This window comes from Phyllobates terribilis, unplaced genomic scaffold, assembly GCF_046119375.1.
Source record: "Phyllobates terribilis strain yellow unplaced genomic scaffold, ASM4611937v1 Scaffold_9__5_contigs__length_417890890, whole genome shotgun sequence".
Taxonomy (NCBI): Eukaryota; Metazoa; Chordata; class Amphibia; order Anura; family Dendrobatidae; genus Phyllobates; species Phyllobates terribilis.
In genome coordinates this window covers 204107106-204127827 of record NW_027362769.1, presented here as the reverse complement: position 1 = coordinate 204127827, position 20722 = coordinate 204107106, and the positions used below count along the sequence as shown (strand labels likewise).

At 40.0% G+C, this 20722-nt stretch overlaps 1 protein-coding gene across 4 annotated transcripts in view; it reads left to right on the top strand.

Annotated features, from left to right (window-relative positions):
- Positions 1–237: 237 nt before the first annotated feature.
- Positions 238–20722, top strand: part of VWA3A (von Willebrand factor A domain containing 3A) — a 134060-nt gene continuing 113575 nt past the window's right edge. For 2 of the 4 annotated variants that reach the window (XM_073647597.1, XM_073647595.1), the window contains exons 1-4: positions 238–377; positions 10739–10792; positions 11934–12008; positions 17293–17389. In XM_073647597.1, the coding sequence (XP_073503698.1) occupies positions 11944–12008; positions 17293–17389 (162 nt within the window). In that variant the 5' untranslated portion in view covers positions 238–377; positions 10739–10792; positions 11934–11943. The remainder of the gene's footprint in view (positions 378–10738; positions 10793–11933; positions 12009–17292; positions 17390–20722) is intronic. The other 2 variants (XM_073647599.1, XM_073647596.1) reach the window with 2 other exon arrangements.

Here is a 20722-nt window from a genome sequence, read left to right as displayed (position 1 = left end):
ACGTCCTGCGGCCTCATCGTCTGAGGTGTTACTATCGGATGCTCCATTCACCTCGCCTATTCTCTGCCTAGAAACAGACTGTACCAACTCACGTTACAGCAAACCTCTCTCACAGCCCCTCAAAAGCGCTCTAAAGTGTAAATCACATACAAGTCTATTAGAACAAATTATATTAACCTGTTATTTCACCTTGACACAAATCTGCTCAATGGAACCTACCCCCTTTCACCCCCGCCCTGACCGGAGAGATGGAAGGTTCCGTCGCTATGGAGACGAGGTAACATCTCTGCTGCAGGAAGTTGGCCGGAACTGGGAATTTACACGGTAATTACTAGTGGGTTTATTCCGTGTGGACTGTGCTGGCGAGAACCACGCAGGTAAATGTCAGTCATTAATCTTCATTATTAAGAAGAAATGAGTCTATTATATATGAGCATTATATACTGCCTGAGAAAGAATAGTTCTCACTCCAACCAATCACAATGCATGCTTCATGTTACAGAGTGCAGGTGAGATCATGGTAGCTGATCGCTGATTGGTTAGTGGACAGAAGTTGCATTTAGGAATCAAATTTATTAACCATTTAATGACCATATTTTTTTATTTTGTCTTTTTGCTTTTTAGCAGCCATAACTTTTTTTTTTAATTTTTAGTTTTTTTCTTCTCTGCCCTGGCTGTACTAGGCTTTGTTTTACTGTGTAAAGAACATATATATATATATATATATATATATATATATATATATATATATATATATATATATATATATATATACTAGATGGTGGCCCGATTCTAACGCATCGGGTATTCTAGAATATGTATGCGGCTGACGGCGCAATCAGCAGAGCGGTGTTAAAATTTGGCGCCTATATCGCAGATTGGTCACGGCCGGCAACCGTGACCAATCAGCAGAGCGGGGTTTAAATTTGGCGCCAATAATGCTGATTGGTCGCAGCCAGCGACCGCGACCAATCAGCAGAGCGGTGTTTCAATTTGGCACCAAAATCGCTGATTGGTCGCGGCCGGCCACCGCGACCAATCAGCAGAGCGGGGTTTAAATTTGGGGCCAATAATGCTGATTTGTCGCTACCGGCCACTGCGACCAATCAGCAGAGCGGGGTTTAAATTTGCCGCCCATATCGCTGATTGGTCGCTGCATCGCCTCTGAGCTCCGTCCCGCAGATGAGCCGCTAACGGCCGCCATCTTTTTTATGAAATCCCGCGTCGCTGATTGGCCGCTGCCGGACCAATCAGCGACGCAGGATTTCCTGGACAGACAGACATCACTCTCCTCTTTGGTCAAATAGCCCTTACACAGCCTGGAGGTGGGTTTGGGGTCATTGTCCTGTTGAAAATTAAATGATGGTCCAACTAAACACAAACCGGATGGAATAGCATGCCGCTGCAAGATGCTGTGGTAGCCATTCTGGTTCAGTACGCCTTCAATTTTGAATAAATCCCCAACAGTGTCACCAGCAAAGCACCCCCACACCATCACACCTCCTCCTCCAGGCTTCACGGTGGGAACCAGGCATGTAGAGTCTATCCGTTCACCTTTTCTGCGTCACACAAAGACACGGTGGTTGGAACCAAAGATCTCAAATTTGGACTCATCAGACCAAAGCACAGATTTCCACTGGTATAATGTCCATTCCTTGTGTTCTTTAGCCCAAACAAGTCTCTTCTGCTTGTTGCCTGTCCTTAGCAGTGGTTTCCTAGCAGCTATTTTACCATGAAGGCCTGCTGCACAAAGTCTCCTCTTAACAGTTGTTGTAGAGATGTGTCTGCTGCTAGAACTCTGTGTGGCATTGACCTGGTCTCTAATCTGAGCTGCTGTTAACCTGCGATTTCTGAGGCTGGTGACTCGGATAAACTTATCCTCAGAAGCAGAGGTGACTCTTGGTCTTCCTTTCCTGGGGCGGTCCTCATGTGAGCCAGTTTCTTTGTAGCGCTTGATGGTGTTTGCAACTGCACTTGGGGACTCATTCAAAGTTTGCCCAATTTTTCGGACTGATTGACTTTAATTTCTTAAAGTAATGATGGCCTCTCGTTTTTCTTTACTTAGCTGCTTTTTTCTTGCCATAATACAAATTCTAACAGTCTATTCAGTAGGACTATCAGCTGTGTATCCACCAGACTTCTGCACAACACAACTGATGGTCCCAACCCCATTTATAAGGCAAGAAATCCCACTCTTATTAAACCTGACAGGGCACACCTGTGAAGTGAAAACCATTTCCGGTGACTACCTCTTGAAGCTCATCAAGAGAATGCCAAGAGTGTGCAAAGCAGTCATCAAAGCAAAAGGTTACCTTGAAGAACCTAGAATATAAGACATATTTTCAGTTGTTTCACACTTTTTTGTTACGTATATAATTCCACATGTGTTAATTCATAGTTTTGATGCCTTCAGTGTGAATGTACAATTTTCATAGTCATGAAAATACAGAAAAAAATTTAAATGAGAAGGTGTGTCCAAACTTTTGGTCTGTACTGTATATATATATGTAGGTGTATATATATAATGTAAGTGTTTTTAGCCCAGTAGAAGACATGTTTGTCTGTTTAGTTGTAGGCTTGTAGCCCAAAAGTGGCATGGAAGGCATAGTAGTTACCCATCAGGGGAAGGTTGGGCACACATGAATTGGCCAATTTATGCTCTAAAAACCTTCATTGTTTGTAAGTACTTGTTGCTGAGCAAAACAGTTTAGATCTAATATTTTCATTATTAAGACGTATTTTGGCCATATGGAGTGCTGCTGCATTCTTTTGAGATATATATACGAGGGTCAGTCAATAAGTAATGCCTCCTATTTTTTTTCTCCTTTTAATTGGCCAGAAATTAAAATGCAATTACATAGGTTGAAAACCACAACATTAACGATTAATTTGTCACTTTTCAATATAATCTCCATCCATTTCCACAGTCTTGGTCCACCGTTTAACAAGGGCATGTATTCCAGCATGGTAAAAAGCATTCTTGGGACCCACCGCGCACAAACTTTTCTGTATCCCAGTTGTCCAATAATTTTCATCACACTGCCTTTACTGAGGCAGATAATGCCACAATTCATCTGCAGTCACCCGGTGGTCACCACGAATGATGTCATCGACTCGCTGAATGTTGCTTGGAGTCACTGCGGTTACTGGCCTGCCACTCCGCATTTTGTCAGCCAACGGTGATGGCCCTTCAGCTGTGTTACAGCGACGAACCCATCGTCTAACAGTACTGACATCCACTGTTGCATCACCGTACACATTTTTCAGTCTCTCATGAATTCGAATGGGCGTTTCAACTTCTGCATGCAAGAATTGTCTAATACGAACATCGATGTCAGCCATTTTGCAAACAGATACAGTCCTGCCACCTGTTGGTGCAGGAAGTTGCAATTGCCGTGGATTGGAGAAGAAGGTTTGAGGAATTGTGCCAAATTCGAATATTTAACATAACTACCTTATTTCAGGAGAAAAAAAATAGGAGGCATTACTTATTGATTGACCCTCATATATATGCACATTTTCTGTTAGTACAATAAACCTAATTTCAAGGCAGAAACATTACTGTGTCCAACAGTTATTACATATATCAAACTGAAATAGCTGTTGCAAAAACACCAATTTTTATAAAACATTAAGCTTAAGATTAATAGGGGTGCCCAAACTTTTTCATATAACTATATATATATATATATATATATATATTTATTTAAAATCAGTGTTCTGATTATATTTTTTTTTTATTTATCTTTTATTGTTCAGGTTTCTCACCAAAATTACCTTTTGAATTTATTTATTTTGCTCACTTATATAGAGTATTACGGTCGTGTGATTACCTAATATGTGTAGTTTACTTATATGTAATAAAATATATTTTATATGAATAAAAAAGGATTATTTTCATTTTTTTTTGCAGTGTGGACTGTATGACTTTTTTTTTTCAATATGCATAATTTATACCCCCAAAATAGTATCACAGCTCTCTGGGAATTTTTTTTATTAATTTTTGAATAATTTTCTTCCACTGTAGCCAGGCCATCTATAGGAGCCTCAGTTACAGGGGATGATGGCCTATTACAGTGACATAATCACTGTTTTCAGAACATTAACAGTAAGAACATGGAAGAGTCCAGGAGCCATTTGGTGAGCTGCATATCCTGCTACATGTTCACAGACTTGCCAGTGGAAAAGCCAAACTTCACATGCCAGAAATGCAAGCTTGTGTCCCTGTTGGAGGAAAAGTTGCGAAATCTAGAAGAGAGGTTAACTACCTTGAAAATCATTAAGGAAGGTGAAGAGTTCTTAGACAGAGCAGAATTATCTCTTCATGATTCAGAAAGAGAAGAAATTCGAACTGCACCTGACGAAACAGAGGAATGGAAGCATGTGACCCACAGAAGCAGGAGGATCGAGAGGCAGTCAGCACCCATACTGCTCAGGAACCAGTACCAGGCTCTCACGCAGGAGAACCTTGAAGAAATACAGCAAGATAAGACTTTGCCAGCAATGAATAACCTTGTAAGTCCTCAGAATCCTCCTGGATGGAGAAAGAAGAATGTTGTGAAGAAAAAACGAAGAGTGGTGGTCATGGGGGATTCCCTGTTAAGAGGAACAGAGGCCGCTATCTGCAGACCAGACATAACCTCAAGAGAAATGTGCTGTCTTCCTGGAGCAAAAATTAAAGATGTGTCTGACAGGATATCAAGACTCTTCAGACCTACAGATCACTACCCATTCCTGCTAATACATGTGGGGACAAATGACACCGCAAGAAAGGACCTGGAAACCATCTGCAGTGACTTTGAAGACTTAGGCAAGAAAGTGAAAGAATTGGGAGCGCAGGTGGTCTTCTCATCCATCCTCCCAGTGGATGACCATGGAACAATGAGGTGGAATAAGATTCTACAGGTGAACAACTGGCTACGTCGATGGTGCCGTCAACAAGGATTTGGATTTCTGGATCACGGGATGAATTACCTATACGATGGACTACTTGCTAGAGATGGGGTGCACCTTACGAAGACTGGAAAACATGTATTTGGAAGTCGCCTTGCTACACTCATCAGGAGAGCTTTAAACTAGAACAATGTGGGAAGGGAAGCAAAAGGCCAGAAAAAGCCATACAGCTGACAAATACTATTGAGATCTCTGCTACTGGAAGTGGAAAGAAAGAACAAAGACAAAAAAATCTAAATAAAAATATGGGAGGAAGAGAAACCAATCACAAACTAAAATGTTTTTATACAAATGCACAAAGCATGGGCAACAAACAAGGAGAATTGGAACTACTAATGCAGGAAAAGAAATATGATGTCATTGGAATCACTGAAACTTGGTGGGACGATACACATGATTGGAATAAAAGGCTAAAAGGATGCAACTTATTTGCAAGAAACAGAATTGATAAACGAGGAGGAGGTGTCGCATTGTATGTTAGAAAAGCGTATATCTGCACAGAGATTGAAGCTTCAGAGACTGGGAGTTCTGTGGAAACTGTTTGGGTAAGAATACAAGGAGAGAACAACGGAAAGGACACCATTGTAGGCATTTACTACAGGCCACCTGGGCAAGCTGAAGATATGGATGAACTCTTTATGTATCAAATGACCAAGTTCTCCAAAAAATATGACGTAGTGGTCATGGGAGATTTCAACTATCCAGACATTTGTTGGGAATCTCTCTCAAGTAAAACTAACAGGTCAAGCAAATTCTTATCCTCTCTTGCTGACAACTTTATCTTCCAAAAGGTAGGGGAGAAAACAAGGGGATCTGCTACTTTGGATCTAATCCTTATAAACAGGGAGGAAATGGTTGAGGAGGTAAAGGTGGCTGGGACCCTAGGAGGCAGCGATCATGCTATTATAGAATTTTGGATAACTAGAGGAGGAAGACATGTGAAGACTCAAACTTCAAGGTTAGATTTTAGAAAGGCAGATTTTAAGAGACTCAGAAAGAGAATAGGAGGGATCCAATGGCTGGATGTCCTTAAGGACAACAATGTCCAGGAAGGATGGGAAATTTTTAAAAATAAGATTCTCAAAGCACAATCGTTAACAATCCCGAAAAGTAGGAAGAATGGGAAGCATTTAAGGAAACCAGGATGGATGAACACAGAACTTAAACACATGCTAAAAAGAAAGAAAGAAATGTTTATTAAATGGAAAGAGGGAGGCATATCTAAAGAAGATTATAATGCAGTCTGCAGATCCTGTAGGGCACGTATCAGGTTAGCTAAAGCTGACAATGAATTAAGGCTTGCAAGAGATGTCAAAAGCAATAAAAAAGGATTTTGGGGGTATGTCAAAAGTAAAAGAAAAGTCAAAGATGCTATAGGATTTTTACAGGATGAAAATGGAGAAATGGTAAGAGAGGATGTTGAGAAGGCCGAACTTTTTAATTCCTATTTTGCATCTGTTTTCTCTCAGAAAGAAAATGTAACATCAACTGATTTTCACTGTCCTTTTAAAGGAATAGAAGAATCCAAGTTATCTGTAAACAGAAAGATTGTGAGGGAATATTTAGCTAACATAAATGAGTTCAAGTCTCCAGGTCCAGATGAATTACACCCCAGAGTACTGAAGGAGATCGTAGAAGAAATTTTAGAACCACTCTCCATAATCTTTGAAAATTCTTGGAGAACAGGAGAAGTCCCAGAAGACTGGAGAAGAGCAAATGTTGTTCCTATCTTCAAAAAGGGGAAGAAGGTGGACCCAGGGAACTATAGGCCGGTGAGTCTGACTTCTATACCAGGAAAGATCTTTGAACAAATTATTAAACATCATGTATGTAAGTACCTGGATAAGAATGAAGTGATTAACCAGAGTCAGCATGGGTTTGTAACTAACAAGTCATGTCAGACTAACTTAATTTCCTTCTATGACAGAATCACTGACTGGGTGGATCAGGGAAATGCTGTAGATATAGTATATCTTGACTTCAGCAAAGCATTTGACAAAGTATCTCACACCATCCTTATTGAAAAAATGACCAAGTATGCAATGGACCAGGCAACTGTTAGGTGGATTCATAACTGGCTTAGTGATCGGACTCAAAGGGTGGTTGTAAATGGCTTCACATCCAGCTGGATGAATGTCTCAAGTGGGATACCACAGGGCTCTGTCCTGGGACCTGTATTGTTCAACATCTTCATCAATGATTTAGATGAAGGAATTGAGGGTAAACTGATTAAATTTGCTGATGACACAAAGCTAGGAGGGATAGCTAATACTAGAGAAGAGAGAGAGAGGATTCAAAAAGACCTAAATAAACTGGAGCAGTGGGCAGCAACCAACAGAATGGTTTTTAACAGGGAAAAATGCAAAGTACTACATCTGGGCAATAAAAATGAAAAAAGCATATACAGAATGGGAGGAATAGAGCTAAGCAACAGTACATGTGAAAAAGACAGGTATACTAATAGATCATAGACTGAACATGAGTCAACAGTGTGATACAGCAGCAAAAAAGGCAAATACAATTCTGGGATGTATTAACAGAAGCATACAGTCTAGATGACGTGAAGTCATTATCGGTCTTTACTCCTCTTTGGTCAGACCTCATTTGGAATACTGTGTACAGTTTTGGGCACCACATTTTAAAAAAGACATAGACAAACTGGAACAAGTTCAGAGAAGAGCGACCAGAATGGTGACTGGTCTGCAAACCATGTCCTATGAGGAACGGTTGCAGGATTTGGGAATGTTTAGCTTGCAAAAAAGAAGACTGAGAGGAGACTTAATAGCTGTCTACAAATATGTCAAGGGCTGTCACATTGTAGAAGGATCATCTTTATTCTCATTTGCACAGGGAAAGACTAGAAGCAACGGGATGAAACTAAATGGGAGGAGACACAGATTACATATTAGAAAAAACTTTTTGACAGTTAGGGTGATTAATGAGTGGAACAGGCTGCCACGAGAGGTGGTGAGTTCCCCTTCAATGGACGTCTTCAAACAGAGGCTGGACAGACATCTGTCTGAGATGATTTAGTGAATCCTGCTTTGAGCAGGGGGTTGGACCAGATGACCCAGGAGGTCCCTTCCAACTCTACCATTCTATGATTCTAAGTCACTGCCAGAATTCATCAGGGTCTGGTAGGATCCAGCAGAGAGCTGTCAATCATGTGATTTCCAAGTCCTACAGAAGCATTGGCCGTGTACACTGCATAGCGCTCATGTCTGATGGTTGGTACGGGCTCAGGAGCTGTGCCTGTTCCGTATGCAGCAGCCGCCTGTCATACACAGCTATACTTTTATGCTAAGACCTATCATAGCACTTTAACCCCTCAGATGCCGATGTCAGTATTGACATCGGCATGCGAGGAGTTTTTACAAAGGGAGACCTCCCCCTTTATTATCCCTATAGCACCCCCTGCAATGAGATCGCACTGACCGGTTAGATAATTCGCTGCAAATATAGTTTGTACAGTGTATTATCAATACGATCAAAGAATTGCATGCTAAAGTCCTCTTGTGGGGCTAGTAAATATTGTAAAAGGAAAAAATGTTTTTAAGCGTTAAAATAAAAAACGAATCACAGATTTAATAATCGCCGCATTCACAATGAATCATACAGAAAAAAAAATAAAAAAAATTGGGTGGGAGGAGAGAGTTAAAAACTATATAATTTTAATTTCGTACAGTAAAAGCCACTAAAAAAATAAGAAAAACTGTGCCTTAGTTACTCTTTTGTTATATGTATTCCAAACTTGTACCCATAAAAACTACAGCTCGTTATGCCAAAAATATCCCCCCCCTCCACTGCTTTGTAAACACAAAAATGAAAAAGTTAAGGCTCTTAAAAATGACAAAAAAAGCCATAAAAAAACAACTAAAAAACAAATATAATTTTTCTTGTGAAAAAGTAGTAAAGCATAAGGAAGGTATAAATTGGGTATCAATTTAATTGTAGTGACCCCCAGACTAAAGTTAACATGTCAATTATACTGCGCTGTGAACTCTGTAAAAAAAATAAAAATTGAAAAACAAGAAAAATTAAACAGTGGTAAAAAAAAAGCTGTATTTACACAAAAATGATATCATTAAAAACTACAACTCGTCTTGCAAAAAAGAAAACAAGCCGCCTCACAGCTGCATGTACTGATAATGAAAAAAGTTATGAGTATCAATGGGGTGGCCAAAAAGAAAACAAAATTCTATATTTATCAGAGAGGAATTCTGGCTTGTCTCTCTTTTCAGCTTCAAGACACATCCAATCTGGTCAGCTTCCCTCAGCTGACTGACTCAGATGAACACCTATAATGTTTATATGCAGGGCCAGCCAGGTGTACTAATCAGAGCTGGCACAGCTAGAATTTAACCCTACAGTGTTAAGCAAATGATTGGCAGTGTGTTCTCACTGCACGAACAAGTGCAGTGTAAATGCACCTTCACGTCTTATATCCGTTTTTTTTTTTTACGTATAGAACATGTACCCATTATACTCTATGGTGCTGTTAACATGTCTGTGTTTTTTGCAGACTGAGAAAAAGAAAGACATGTCCGATTTTATTCGAGTCACAGATCAGTCTCTCCTTTGTAAGTCTCTCTGCGTTTGAGAAAAACTCGACAGCACTCCTGATGGCATCTTTGTGCCATCCTAGTACTGACAGTTTTTCACTGAGTGTTTGCTTCATTCAGACGTCCCATTCTCACATTCGAGTGCTATCGATGTTTTTCACGGATAGCACTTGTACCTGTGAAAGTGTATGGGGCAATTCACATGTCTGATTTTTTTTTTCCTTAGACCAAATGGTCCGCGGAAAATATCGGAAACATGTCCGACTTTGATCTGCGGGTCGGATCAAAATCGGCAATGCGAGTCAATGAGTCTGTGAAAAAATCGCTCCGCACTCGGATTTTGACAATCTTTCAGAATGACAAAGGTGGAGAATTTTTTTTTAAATTCCCCCACGTATGAGAAAATTGTATACACTCCGACCACACTCTGGTCAAACTCTGATCAGAATAATTGGTCCGATTTTCTCATATGCCACAAAATCGGACGTCTGAATGAGGCCTAATAGAAATCAGTCCATTTTTTTTTCCGCATGAGAAATATTACTGACATCCGAATGAGGCCTCAAACATCGCTACTCCCAAATTAGTGCTGTATGGGATTTGCAAAATTCTCCTGAATGAAACTGATGCAGTTCATCACTGCGATCAGGACAGGACTAAGAGCTCATGAGCAAAATAGAAATTTGGGCCACATGTATAAGAAGTGGTTACAGAGGTGCATGATGATCTCGGCTCAAGTCTGTAAGATTTATAATTCTTTCTGACAAGCTTGGATTAGTAAACGTCCATCAGGGAGAGTGGGTGATCCTCTAGGTCCCAAGGGTGGTGGAGGCTCCAGGGTGCGTGCAATGCCACAATGCCTCCCTATAATGACCGCAGTCCCTTTCAGATGGGTTGCAAATCTCATTCATTGATCCTTTGACTCTTCCACTGTCCCCATTGAGAGCAGCTTAACTGAGGTGCTGGTGTACCATTCTATTATGTGTCTGTATTGTAGTTATGGACAAATATACGCTCACAATGACCTGCCCTCCTGCCGCTGATTGACAGCATTCTCCTTATTTCTATGCATGGGGCAAATGCAGTCAATCAGGAGCTGGAGGAGACCTCTCATGAATACCTGCTGCTTATACACAGAGGACTTCGCATCGGTTGTACATCATTAAACAAGCACTCCCAAATATTTTTTATCCCTAATCCTGTGTAACTAATTTGTAATGCAGTGCAACCTAAAAGAGGACCAGAGCGGCCCTGGATCCCGAGGAAGACTGTGATTAGTAAGTATATTAATGCACCGACACTGCAAGCTACAGGACAGACACATAAACCAAACAGAACACAGAAATCAGCCGGTCTGTCACCCAAGCTTGCCTCAGAACGGTAGGAACAGATTCACTCTAAAGGGAATCTGTCAGCTGAATAATGCTGCCCGAACAGCAGGCAAAATGAATCAGATTTTGGCTGCATGATTGCAATCAGGTAAAGCAATCAGGTAATATATAATATAAATGTCAGGTTGGGGACCATAGCTGGAGACCAGACTAATCCAGCACCGCTCCCGGCAGACTTCTCCCAGCACCACTGTAGATGATTGACAGGTCTCATACATGTGTGTAGACAGCGAGAGACCAGTCTAGTTAATCACCTGGAACAGCGCCTAGAAAAGCCGGCCGGAGGCAGCACCGGACAAGTCTCGTCTCTGGCTATGGTCCCTGTATGGATATTTATACTATATTTTCTCCAAAAACGCTAGATTGTTTCAGAGAAGGATATACCTGACTACAATCGTACAGCCACTTTCTGATTCATTCTGCCTGGGGTTTTGGCCACATGAATGAAGTGACATGTTCCTTTTAAACGGATTCTGTCAGCAGGTTTTTGCCATTTTCTCAGCATAATATACAGCAAGAGAGCTTGATTCCAGAGATGTGTCACTTATTAGTCTGTGTATTGTAGTTTACATACAACCAGTGTTTCTTTAGCAGGAGATTATAACTGCAGGACTAGGTCTCACGTGCACGGAAGTCAGGCTAATCTTTGTAACTCCACCCTCCACCACTGATTGGCAGCTTACTGACCAATCAGGGATGTGGGTGGGGTTATACACAGCTCAGCATTATAGCACTGTTACATCTGCAGGGAGAAAACATTGATTCTATACCAGATCTCACACTTTGCACTGACGAGGGGCAGTACCCCGAAACAGTGTCTGAGATTATGGTTCTGGTTTTGACTTTTATCCTAAGTCATGTGACAAGGCTTTTTAGAGAGTCGATATTGACTGTTAGGATTGCTACTTCCTATAGGTTGCACTAGAGTTCTAGTCCTCTTCCTCTCTGAAGTAATATTCATGTATAAAGTAATAGTCCCAAGGACATACCTGACATTATATATATGGTTTGTATCTGTTCTCTGCAGGTGTGACCCAATGGATCTACATACAAACAGCATGGCTCTTATTCTGGAGAACGATCAGTTCTTCAAAACTTCTTAGTAAGTATTTAATTTCTTCTTAACTTTTCAAGGGGAGTTAAATGATCTTCTCTTTGAAATATACTGTGTGGAAAAAAGTTTTGGACCATTCCTCTTAATCATTGAGTTCAGGTTTCTCATTCAGTCCCGGTACCGCCTCCCTGTGTATAACAACCAGCCCCATTGCCCCGAGGTATAACATCCTGCCCCCCGCCATGCCCGCTGCCTTTACTAACGTGTGACAGAGTTCACAGATACCAGCGCAGTCCTGGAATAGGGGCCACTGGGGTAACAAGCCCGTTCATGACATTTCTTCCCTCCTAAATCTTCCTCCCCATCACCTGTGAGTGATATTATTGAGAAGTGGAAAGACCCGCAGCAATCAGCCACGAAGTGGAGATCCTGTAATGTTTCAGAGTGGGGGGGCGAGTGCTGAGGGGCAGAAAAGTCACCAACGCTCCGCTGATTCCATAACTTGAGAGTCCGGACTTCCTCTGAACAATTTCACTTTCTGTAATGCATAGGGTGAAATCTGTTTCAGAATCCGCAGCAAAATCCACGAGTGATTTGTTGCAGATTTTGCTGCGGACTTGCCACAGATTTCACCTTATGCGTTACAGAACAGGAAATTCACTGTGAAATACTACAACAAGGACAAGTTCATACATTGTGTATTTGGTGTGGATTTTGTAGCTTGGATTTGCTTGCAGAAAATCCTCAGCATAATACAGTAATCAGCTAAGAAGATGTGATTTCAACAAATCATATATGCATCTTGCTGAAACTTTTTAGGCAGAAATAGACCTGCGGGCTTAGATTTTAAAATCTGCAACCTGTCAATTCATTGCAGTTTTCAACATAAGGCCATGTTCACACGTTCAGTATTTGGTCAGTATTTTATATTCGTATTTGTAGCTAAAACCAGGAGAGGGTGAGAAATGTAGAAGTGGTGATGTGTTTCTATTATACTTTTCCTCTGATTGTTCCGCTTCTGATGTTGGCTTGCAAATACTGATGTAAAATACTCAACGTGTGAATGTGGCCTAAGGTTAACTCTGTGGTAAGTGCGCAGAAAAATCCACGTGGGTGTCTGGGCTACATGAGCCATGGGCCTCTATGGGTGATATGTTTTCTGTTGCTTAGCATACTTTGGTTAGCATTAGGCACCTTATCTAGCACTAGGCACTTTAGCTATTACAGCTTTGGCTATGAATAGTCTGAGCATTTTCCATATGTGGCTATAATAACCTTATAAGCATCTCTATATACCTGCTATAGGCTTTCCTTGTGTCTATTTATTGCTGGATAACTGGATACATTTGGCTACAGCTATTTGACATTACCATTAATTATTATATTATTTGAGATTTATTACATTGGTTTACATAGTGCACCTTATATTATATTTCAATCTTTCAGGAGCTCATCTCCAGTATGCCTTGGTGTCACTGGTATGGGATATAGCATACCATTTCTTTATCCTTTAGATTATTGGGGTATTATTTGGTGTCCTCTATATGCATTATGCATGGCTTATGCTAATTCTATGTACCATTGCTAGCAATATTTATAAAAGATGGTGTATTATTATGCTATTATGTCTACCTTTTGGTATGTCACCATGGCCTATGTTCACACCTTACTATGTTCGGTTCATTGATAATTTACATGTTTTTATACACCAATAAAATTTGTTTTTATTTAGGTGTGCGCATCATTAGTGCATTTCTTTTTTCTCCCTCATGTCATATCATTGTTTCTTTAGCACATCTCATTAGCCAAAGACCATTGAGAGTTGGAATTTCACACCTGTTGTTCCCTAATACACAGTCTTTATGATTGAAACATTACCAGAACCACAATCAGTACATGAATATAGCACCAGGACCATGAACATCATTAGTATATTTCTTTTTTCTCCCTCGTGTCATATAGTTGTTTCTTTATCACATCTCATTAGCTAAAGACTATTGAAAGTTGTAATTTCACACCTGTTGTTCCCTATTACACAGTCTTTATGAATGAAACATCACCAGAACCACAATCAGTACATGAATATAGCACCAGGACCAGGAACATCATTAGTATATTGCTTTTTTCTCCCTCGTGTCATATAATTGTTTCTTTAGCACATCTCTTTAGCTAAAGACTATTGAGAGTTGTAATTTCACACCTGTTGTTCTCACACAGTCTTTATGAATGAAACATCACCATATGTATGAAACATCACCAGAACCACCATCAGTACATGAATACAGCACCAGGACCATGTGCATCATTAGTGTATTTAGTTTTTCTCCCTCATGTCATATGTTTTTTCATACACAATGCAGCCCCCTGTAGTGGTTATTTAGGCTGTGCACCCATTGTTGTATGTTCTTACTCAAAATCCACGTGTAACATGCATAGATTTGCTGTAGATTCTGCTGCAGATATTCAGTGGAAAAATCTTCAACAAGCACGCAACGTAATACTCATAGGGTGAATTCACATGCTGAATGGGGTTGTTTCGGATGAATGGGAGAGTTGCAGAACTTGCTGCAACAAAATCTGTAGCAAATGTGCAATGTGTGAACACAAGTTATAAATTGTCATTCTATTGATTTTACATTGTAAAATCTCATCCACTTTGCTGTTAATATAATACGCTGCAGATTTTCTGCCCCTGAACCCAGGTGGAAAATCTGTGGCATATCTGCCAATTGTAAGCATCCCCTTAAAAAGCTTGTAGGGGTATTAGACTGCTGATAGACAATTAGAAATATAGAAACCAGGTTCATTTTCAAATAATGCCTCCCTTGGGCTGAAAATAGCCATGAAAAGACGAAAATGAAACAGCATGTGTGTAAACGCACCACTCCTGAAGTCGTATATTAAAATGGAAAAAACAAATGAGTTTAATTTAAAAAGTAAAAAAATTTTTATTCAAATATTTAAAATGGATCAAATACTAAAAGCATTGATGGACCGGAATGGACGGTTCATCAAAAATACACCAACAATAAAGATGGAAAAATGCAAAATACCCAGAAAAAAACAATAAAAACAAAGAAGAAAATAATTTGTAGGTATATAGAGGCTTAATCTTACTACACAGGTAAGTAAAGATACAAGGAGGTTGTGCCTTAAAACATCCCCAAAGATCTTGATTACATAAAGTACAATCACATGTCTGTCGATACAACCTCACAAAGTCAGCACATATGGTCGTAGCCATGTGGCTAGTGTAATCTAATCCTTTTGTCAGTAAGACCCCGCCTAAATAATCGAATGCAGCCCCCAACGTACGTTTCGTATTCTTTTTCAAAGGGTAGTGATGAATAGTCAATAGACTATCATCTTTGGGGTTCTTTTAGTATGAAACCTCCTTGTATCTTTACTTACCTGTGTAGTAAGATTAAGCCTCTATATGCCTAGCAATTATTTTCTTCTTTGTTTTTATTATTTTTTTCTGGGTATTTAGCATTTTTCTGTCTTTATTGTTGGTGTATTTTTGATGAACCGTCCATTTCGGTCCATCAATGCTTTTAATATTTGATCCATTTTAAATATTTGAATAACGTTTTTTTTTTTACTTTTTCCAATTAAACGCCTTTTGTTTTTTCTCCGTGTTAATGCTGATAGACAATGCAGCAGCGATGTCTAATTAGAGCGCCGATCCATCCAGGCAGATATCACTGAACACGATAAGTTGTGAGATGAAAGCAGAATCTCAGCTGCTCTGTCTTCCCGTATGACATAGACTTGCTTGAGACAAGGACATCCTGACCCATGGATATTTTTATAGCTTTGTAGTAAAGTGCCGTTGAGGTATCGATCAGCGCTCAATATGACCGTGGTGCGTCCACGCTTGTGGGTTCAGCATTTCAGTCATCTCTTTTCTTATAGTGAGCTGACTGTTTCCCGTGCGTGCGCTCTCGGTACGCGTCAGGCTGAGGATTGTTATCATATCAATTATCCAAAACAGATCCTCGCTTCGCTAATGATTTTTCACCACTTTAGCTTTAACGAATGTTCCAGCGGACAGGAAACTGAAATAGATATTGGTGAAAAGCGATTCATATTTTTCCGTTAATGGCGAATGGCTTAGCCTCAGTGCACATTGCATCGGAGCCTTTCGTCGACTGTATATTTCAGGAAAATATCCTGATATATGGTATGTGTGCCATTGTGCAGCATGGGCACAGTAGTATATAAAACCTAAGACAGAAACAAAATGAACATATACCCTGCTGTAAGTAAATAAGAAATACTGCCGAAAATCACTTTAGTTGAAGCTAAGAGGACACTCTTTTCACCTTCATCAGGTAAATGATGTCCTTAGGATGCATTTGATATATATTACAAAAGCTTACCCCGGCATATTCCTGAAAGATAGGGCTCTGACGCAGTGTGCACGGAGCATTACTTTAGCTAGGACTCTCTCAAAACTTGTATCAATCCATAATTCGGCCACAAGCATGACCCTTAACATTGGTCCTGTTTGGGGAGCTCTGCAAATCAGATTACCAGACATGTCACAAGTTCTATTAATTTCAATGGCTTGTTTTTACACATGCAAAAATTAATATAAAATAACTGATTTCAAGGGATGTGAATGTAATGCTGGGATCCTTTTGCTCAAGGTCTGGTAGGTTATTATAGCACCCTTTCACTTGCCTGTCCCCCAACGATGAGGTTATTTGCAGTCATCAATAGAAAAGAAGCAGCTCTGCCCGGTGGTCTTCTGTTCTTGAATTGCTATCCTATATTGCATTGCAGTGGTCTACCTGTTAAGGTTGTCAGGGCATGCTGAGTGTTGTAGTTTTGCTGTTAACCATTGGTTAAGTTAAAGGGGTATCCCTATCTCCAAGGTCCTATCCAAATATGTAGTAGGTGTAATAATAATATTAGCAAATACCTCCAATTAGAAATGTAGTATAGTTCTTCTGATTTCGCTACGTCGCTTACTCCATGTGCAGGGCATTGCAGTAGCTTAGGTATCCATGGTTACAACCACTCATACAGTGACAGTTAGCTGCTAGTGATCGTAACCATGGATGCCTAAGTTACTGCAGAGTCCTGCATATGGGGTAAGCAGCATAGGTTATCAGGAGAACTATACTACATTTCTAATTAGAGGTATTTGCTAAGATTATTATTATTACACCTACTACATATTGTGATAGGATTTGGAGATGGGAATACCCCTTTTAAGCTGATAAGTTTAGTAATAATGGTTTGCCAGTGATAACAAATGTAGTTGTGTAGGTGTATCAGTAAACCAATTCTATGATTTTTATGTTTTGTTTTTTTTAAATTAAAGCCAAGAACCAGAAGATGTTTTGATACCTGTTCCCGTTAGAGCAAAACCTTCCCGGAGAGATGTGAAAGTAAACAAGTCACAGACACGGGATCTGCCGGTAAGGACGATTTTTTGGCAGCTTTTTTGACAAGCAATATGCAGATTGTAAAGATAGTAATTTATATATTACATATTGCGATTTGGATTTTAAGGAGAAACCCCAACTTTATATAAAGTTCCCCTTGCAGCCCATGGAGCCAAATAAACTGTAGGAATTCGATCTGTACCTGCAGTATCTCCACAGAGTGATAATTAAGAGAACTTACACTTTTTTTCCTTAATATATGACAGGGCCTTTAAATTCCTACATTTGCCGCATGTCTGCTGTTCAGGAAGCAGAAGAGCTCTGCTCCTGCAGGAACAGGCACAGAGTAATGTGCAGAAAGCAAAATCCTGCATCCAGAACAGCGCACGTGTTTTCAGTGATTGGTGGGGGTCTCCGGACCTAAACCCCCAGTAGTCTGCAGGTCATTATAAGCCTTGCTATGTATTAGAAAATAAAAGTCTCGGTATTATTTAAGTGAAATTTTTGCACATCTTTAACATAACGTAAAAGGGATTTCTTTTTAATAATTATTTATTAAACAATGAACAGCATATATAATAATGACCAAATTACATAAAGCAAATATCATGAGGACAAAATCAGAGCCATCAAGATGAAAGTAACAACAAAATACCTAGAAATAGTGAGTTAGCAATATTATACGATAATAAGTGGGGTGTCCAAGCTCATAGGGAAGCCTGAAGTGGAAACAGTGTTTAAAAGGGTTTCCCCATCTCCAAGATCCTATCCCAATATGTAGTAGGTGTAACAATAATAATAATATTAGCAATTACCTCCAATTAGAAATGTAGTAAAGTTCTCCTGATTTGCTATGTCACTTACCCCATGTGTTGGGCATTGCAGTAGCTTTGGTATCTGTTTTGCATTACTTCCTTATTTTCAATCTGTCTTTAAAGGGGTATTTTCATCTCCAAGATCCTATCCCAATATGTGGTAGGTGTAATAATAATAATATTAGCAAATACCTCCAATTAGGAACATAGTATATTTCTTCTGATTCACTGTCACGGGTGTGTCAGAAGTGAGAGACAGTCGTCCTGCAGTTGGTTGCAGGAGATCTCTACGTTTGACATTACAGACATCTTCTTAGAGGCTGCCTCTAGGACCCAGCGGCTACCTCCCTCCCTGGAGTCGTCTAAAGCTAAGCAATTTCCCCTGTTTGTCTACCCTTGTTGTCTATAGTGTTTAGTGGAGATCGACTAGGGTTCATCTTCTCCCTTCCCTAGCCATAGCCATACGCCAGGGAAAGACAGGGCAAGGCACGCGTGCGGCAATTGGTGAAGAGCCAATATAGGGTCGTTAGGGGAGACAGGGTAACGCTAGATCAACCTAACAGGTCTCCACCCCCCCCCCTTTCCCTAGAGTCTGGCCTCCCTTTCCCTCTTCCCTTTGTGTTGCATTAAGCCTTTCCCACACCTTGCGTGACATTCGCCATATCTCTTACCCCATGTGCAGGGCATTGCAGTAGCTTAGGTATCCATGGTTATGACCACTAACAACTAAGTAACTAACTGTCACTGTATGAGTGTTTGTAAACATGGATACCTTGGATACCTAAGTTACTGCAATGCCCTGCACATGGGGTAAGAGATATGTTGAATCAGAAGAAATATGCTACGTTTCTAATTCGAGTAATTTGCTAATGTAATTATTATTATACCTACCACATATTGGGATAGGATCTGGAAGATGGTAATACCCCTTTAAAGACAGGTCGAAAAGAAGGAAGTAAAGTTGAACAGAATAAGGGAACCATACGGTGGGAGAGGAGAATCACAGAGGGGGTTGATAAAGGGATTTTTTTATAGAGAGATTTTAGTAGTTTATTGGACAGATAAGGAATGAGGATTGATCATTTAGACGTCGGCTACACAGCAACTTTAAGATCGCAATGTTGTGCAAAGCCACAACTAATAATACTGAATGTGGTCGCACTAATATTGAGCAGGGGTGGGCTGCCGGCTGTCATACAGCTCGTGGGTGACAATGCACATTCACTATCATTATTTGCAATGTTATATTGTGCGGTCACAAATCACCACGTAGCCCTATTCTAAGTATGACATTATGTGTCCTTATGTCATAAGTTTTTTTGTATAGGCTAATGTGTTCTTTTCAAACACCGCAATACCGAGCTTTGCCTCCGTATACGCTCTCAAATCACTTTCTTTACTCGTCATTTTTGCATCAAATTATCAAGCAGAGGTTACGTGCTCCACCAACCTGCAATAAGAAAACGAGAACACTGGCACAAATAAGGGGTATAGCGCCACCTAGCAATAGAACTATAATATCGCTATAATATAACTAATAAACTCTAACTACATATATACACACATAAATACTCTTTGGTGTATTAATACAACTCCCTTTCCGAAAGAATAAGCAAATATTTAATATGTATGTGATAATAAGCTACCTACATATTTTTAACATGACCTATATCTTTTTATATGTACACTGCTGATATCCACAGTTGTATTGAAAACTGGCTTTATATGCAGATCTGTGCCTGTTTTTCTCAGTTTTATATACTATTTATTTGATAGCTTAAGACTTAGCTCTTCTCCTGTGCCTTCCCACTAAGAGATATGTTCATATAGGGGTAGATCCACTCAAATTAATGAAGATCTTGCTGGAGAACTCACTGCTGACTGGACACGTCTTTTCTTTAATGAAAAAAAAATATATACAGAGTAATTCACTCTACTTTACCTAAAAAAATTGCTGTAATTTCTTTAAGAGACGATCTGTCGTACAGAAATTTGGACCTTACATACTGCTTGGTTCATGAGAAACTGATGTTTTAAGGCTGGTATTGAAAATGTCCACCGTTCGCATCCAAGCCTGCACGCGCCGTTCCGTTGTGTTGAATGTATTCTTCAGGACATATGGGGTCATAGCCTGAATTTCTCGCTCTATGTTCTCTCGGAGGCCTGTAATGTTCAGGGCTTGCAACAAAGGAGAACAAAGCGAGCAATATGGCAAAAACAAACAGCAATTTTATTCAAAAATACATTAACACAGTGTTAAAAGTCATGTGGGGATAACACAGCAATGAGGTAGAGAGAGGTGCCAAAACTAGGGCATCTCTTGGGATCATGTAGTGGAATATCCGACCCTGACAAATACATCTAAACCAGAGGACACGGAGTCCAGAAATGGGTGCATAAAGATTTCAATCAAGGACCCTCCATTGGGAGGGAAACAGCCCCATTGTGGGGCAGAAAATCCAATATAGTCAGTAAAGTAGTATATTAAGTCTATGACAGTAATTGGTGACTGACCAGGACTTAAAACAATAAGTGAGAAAGTGCACCCATA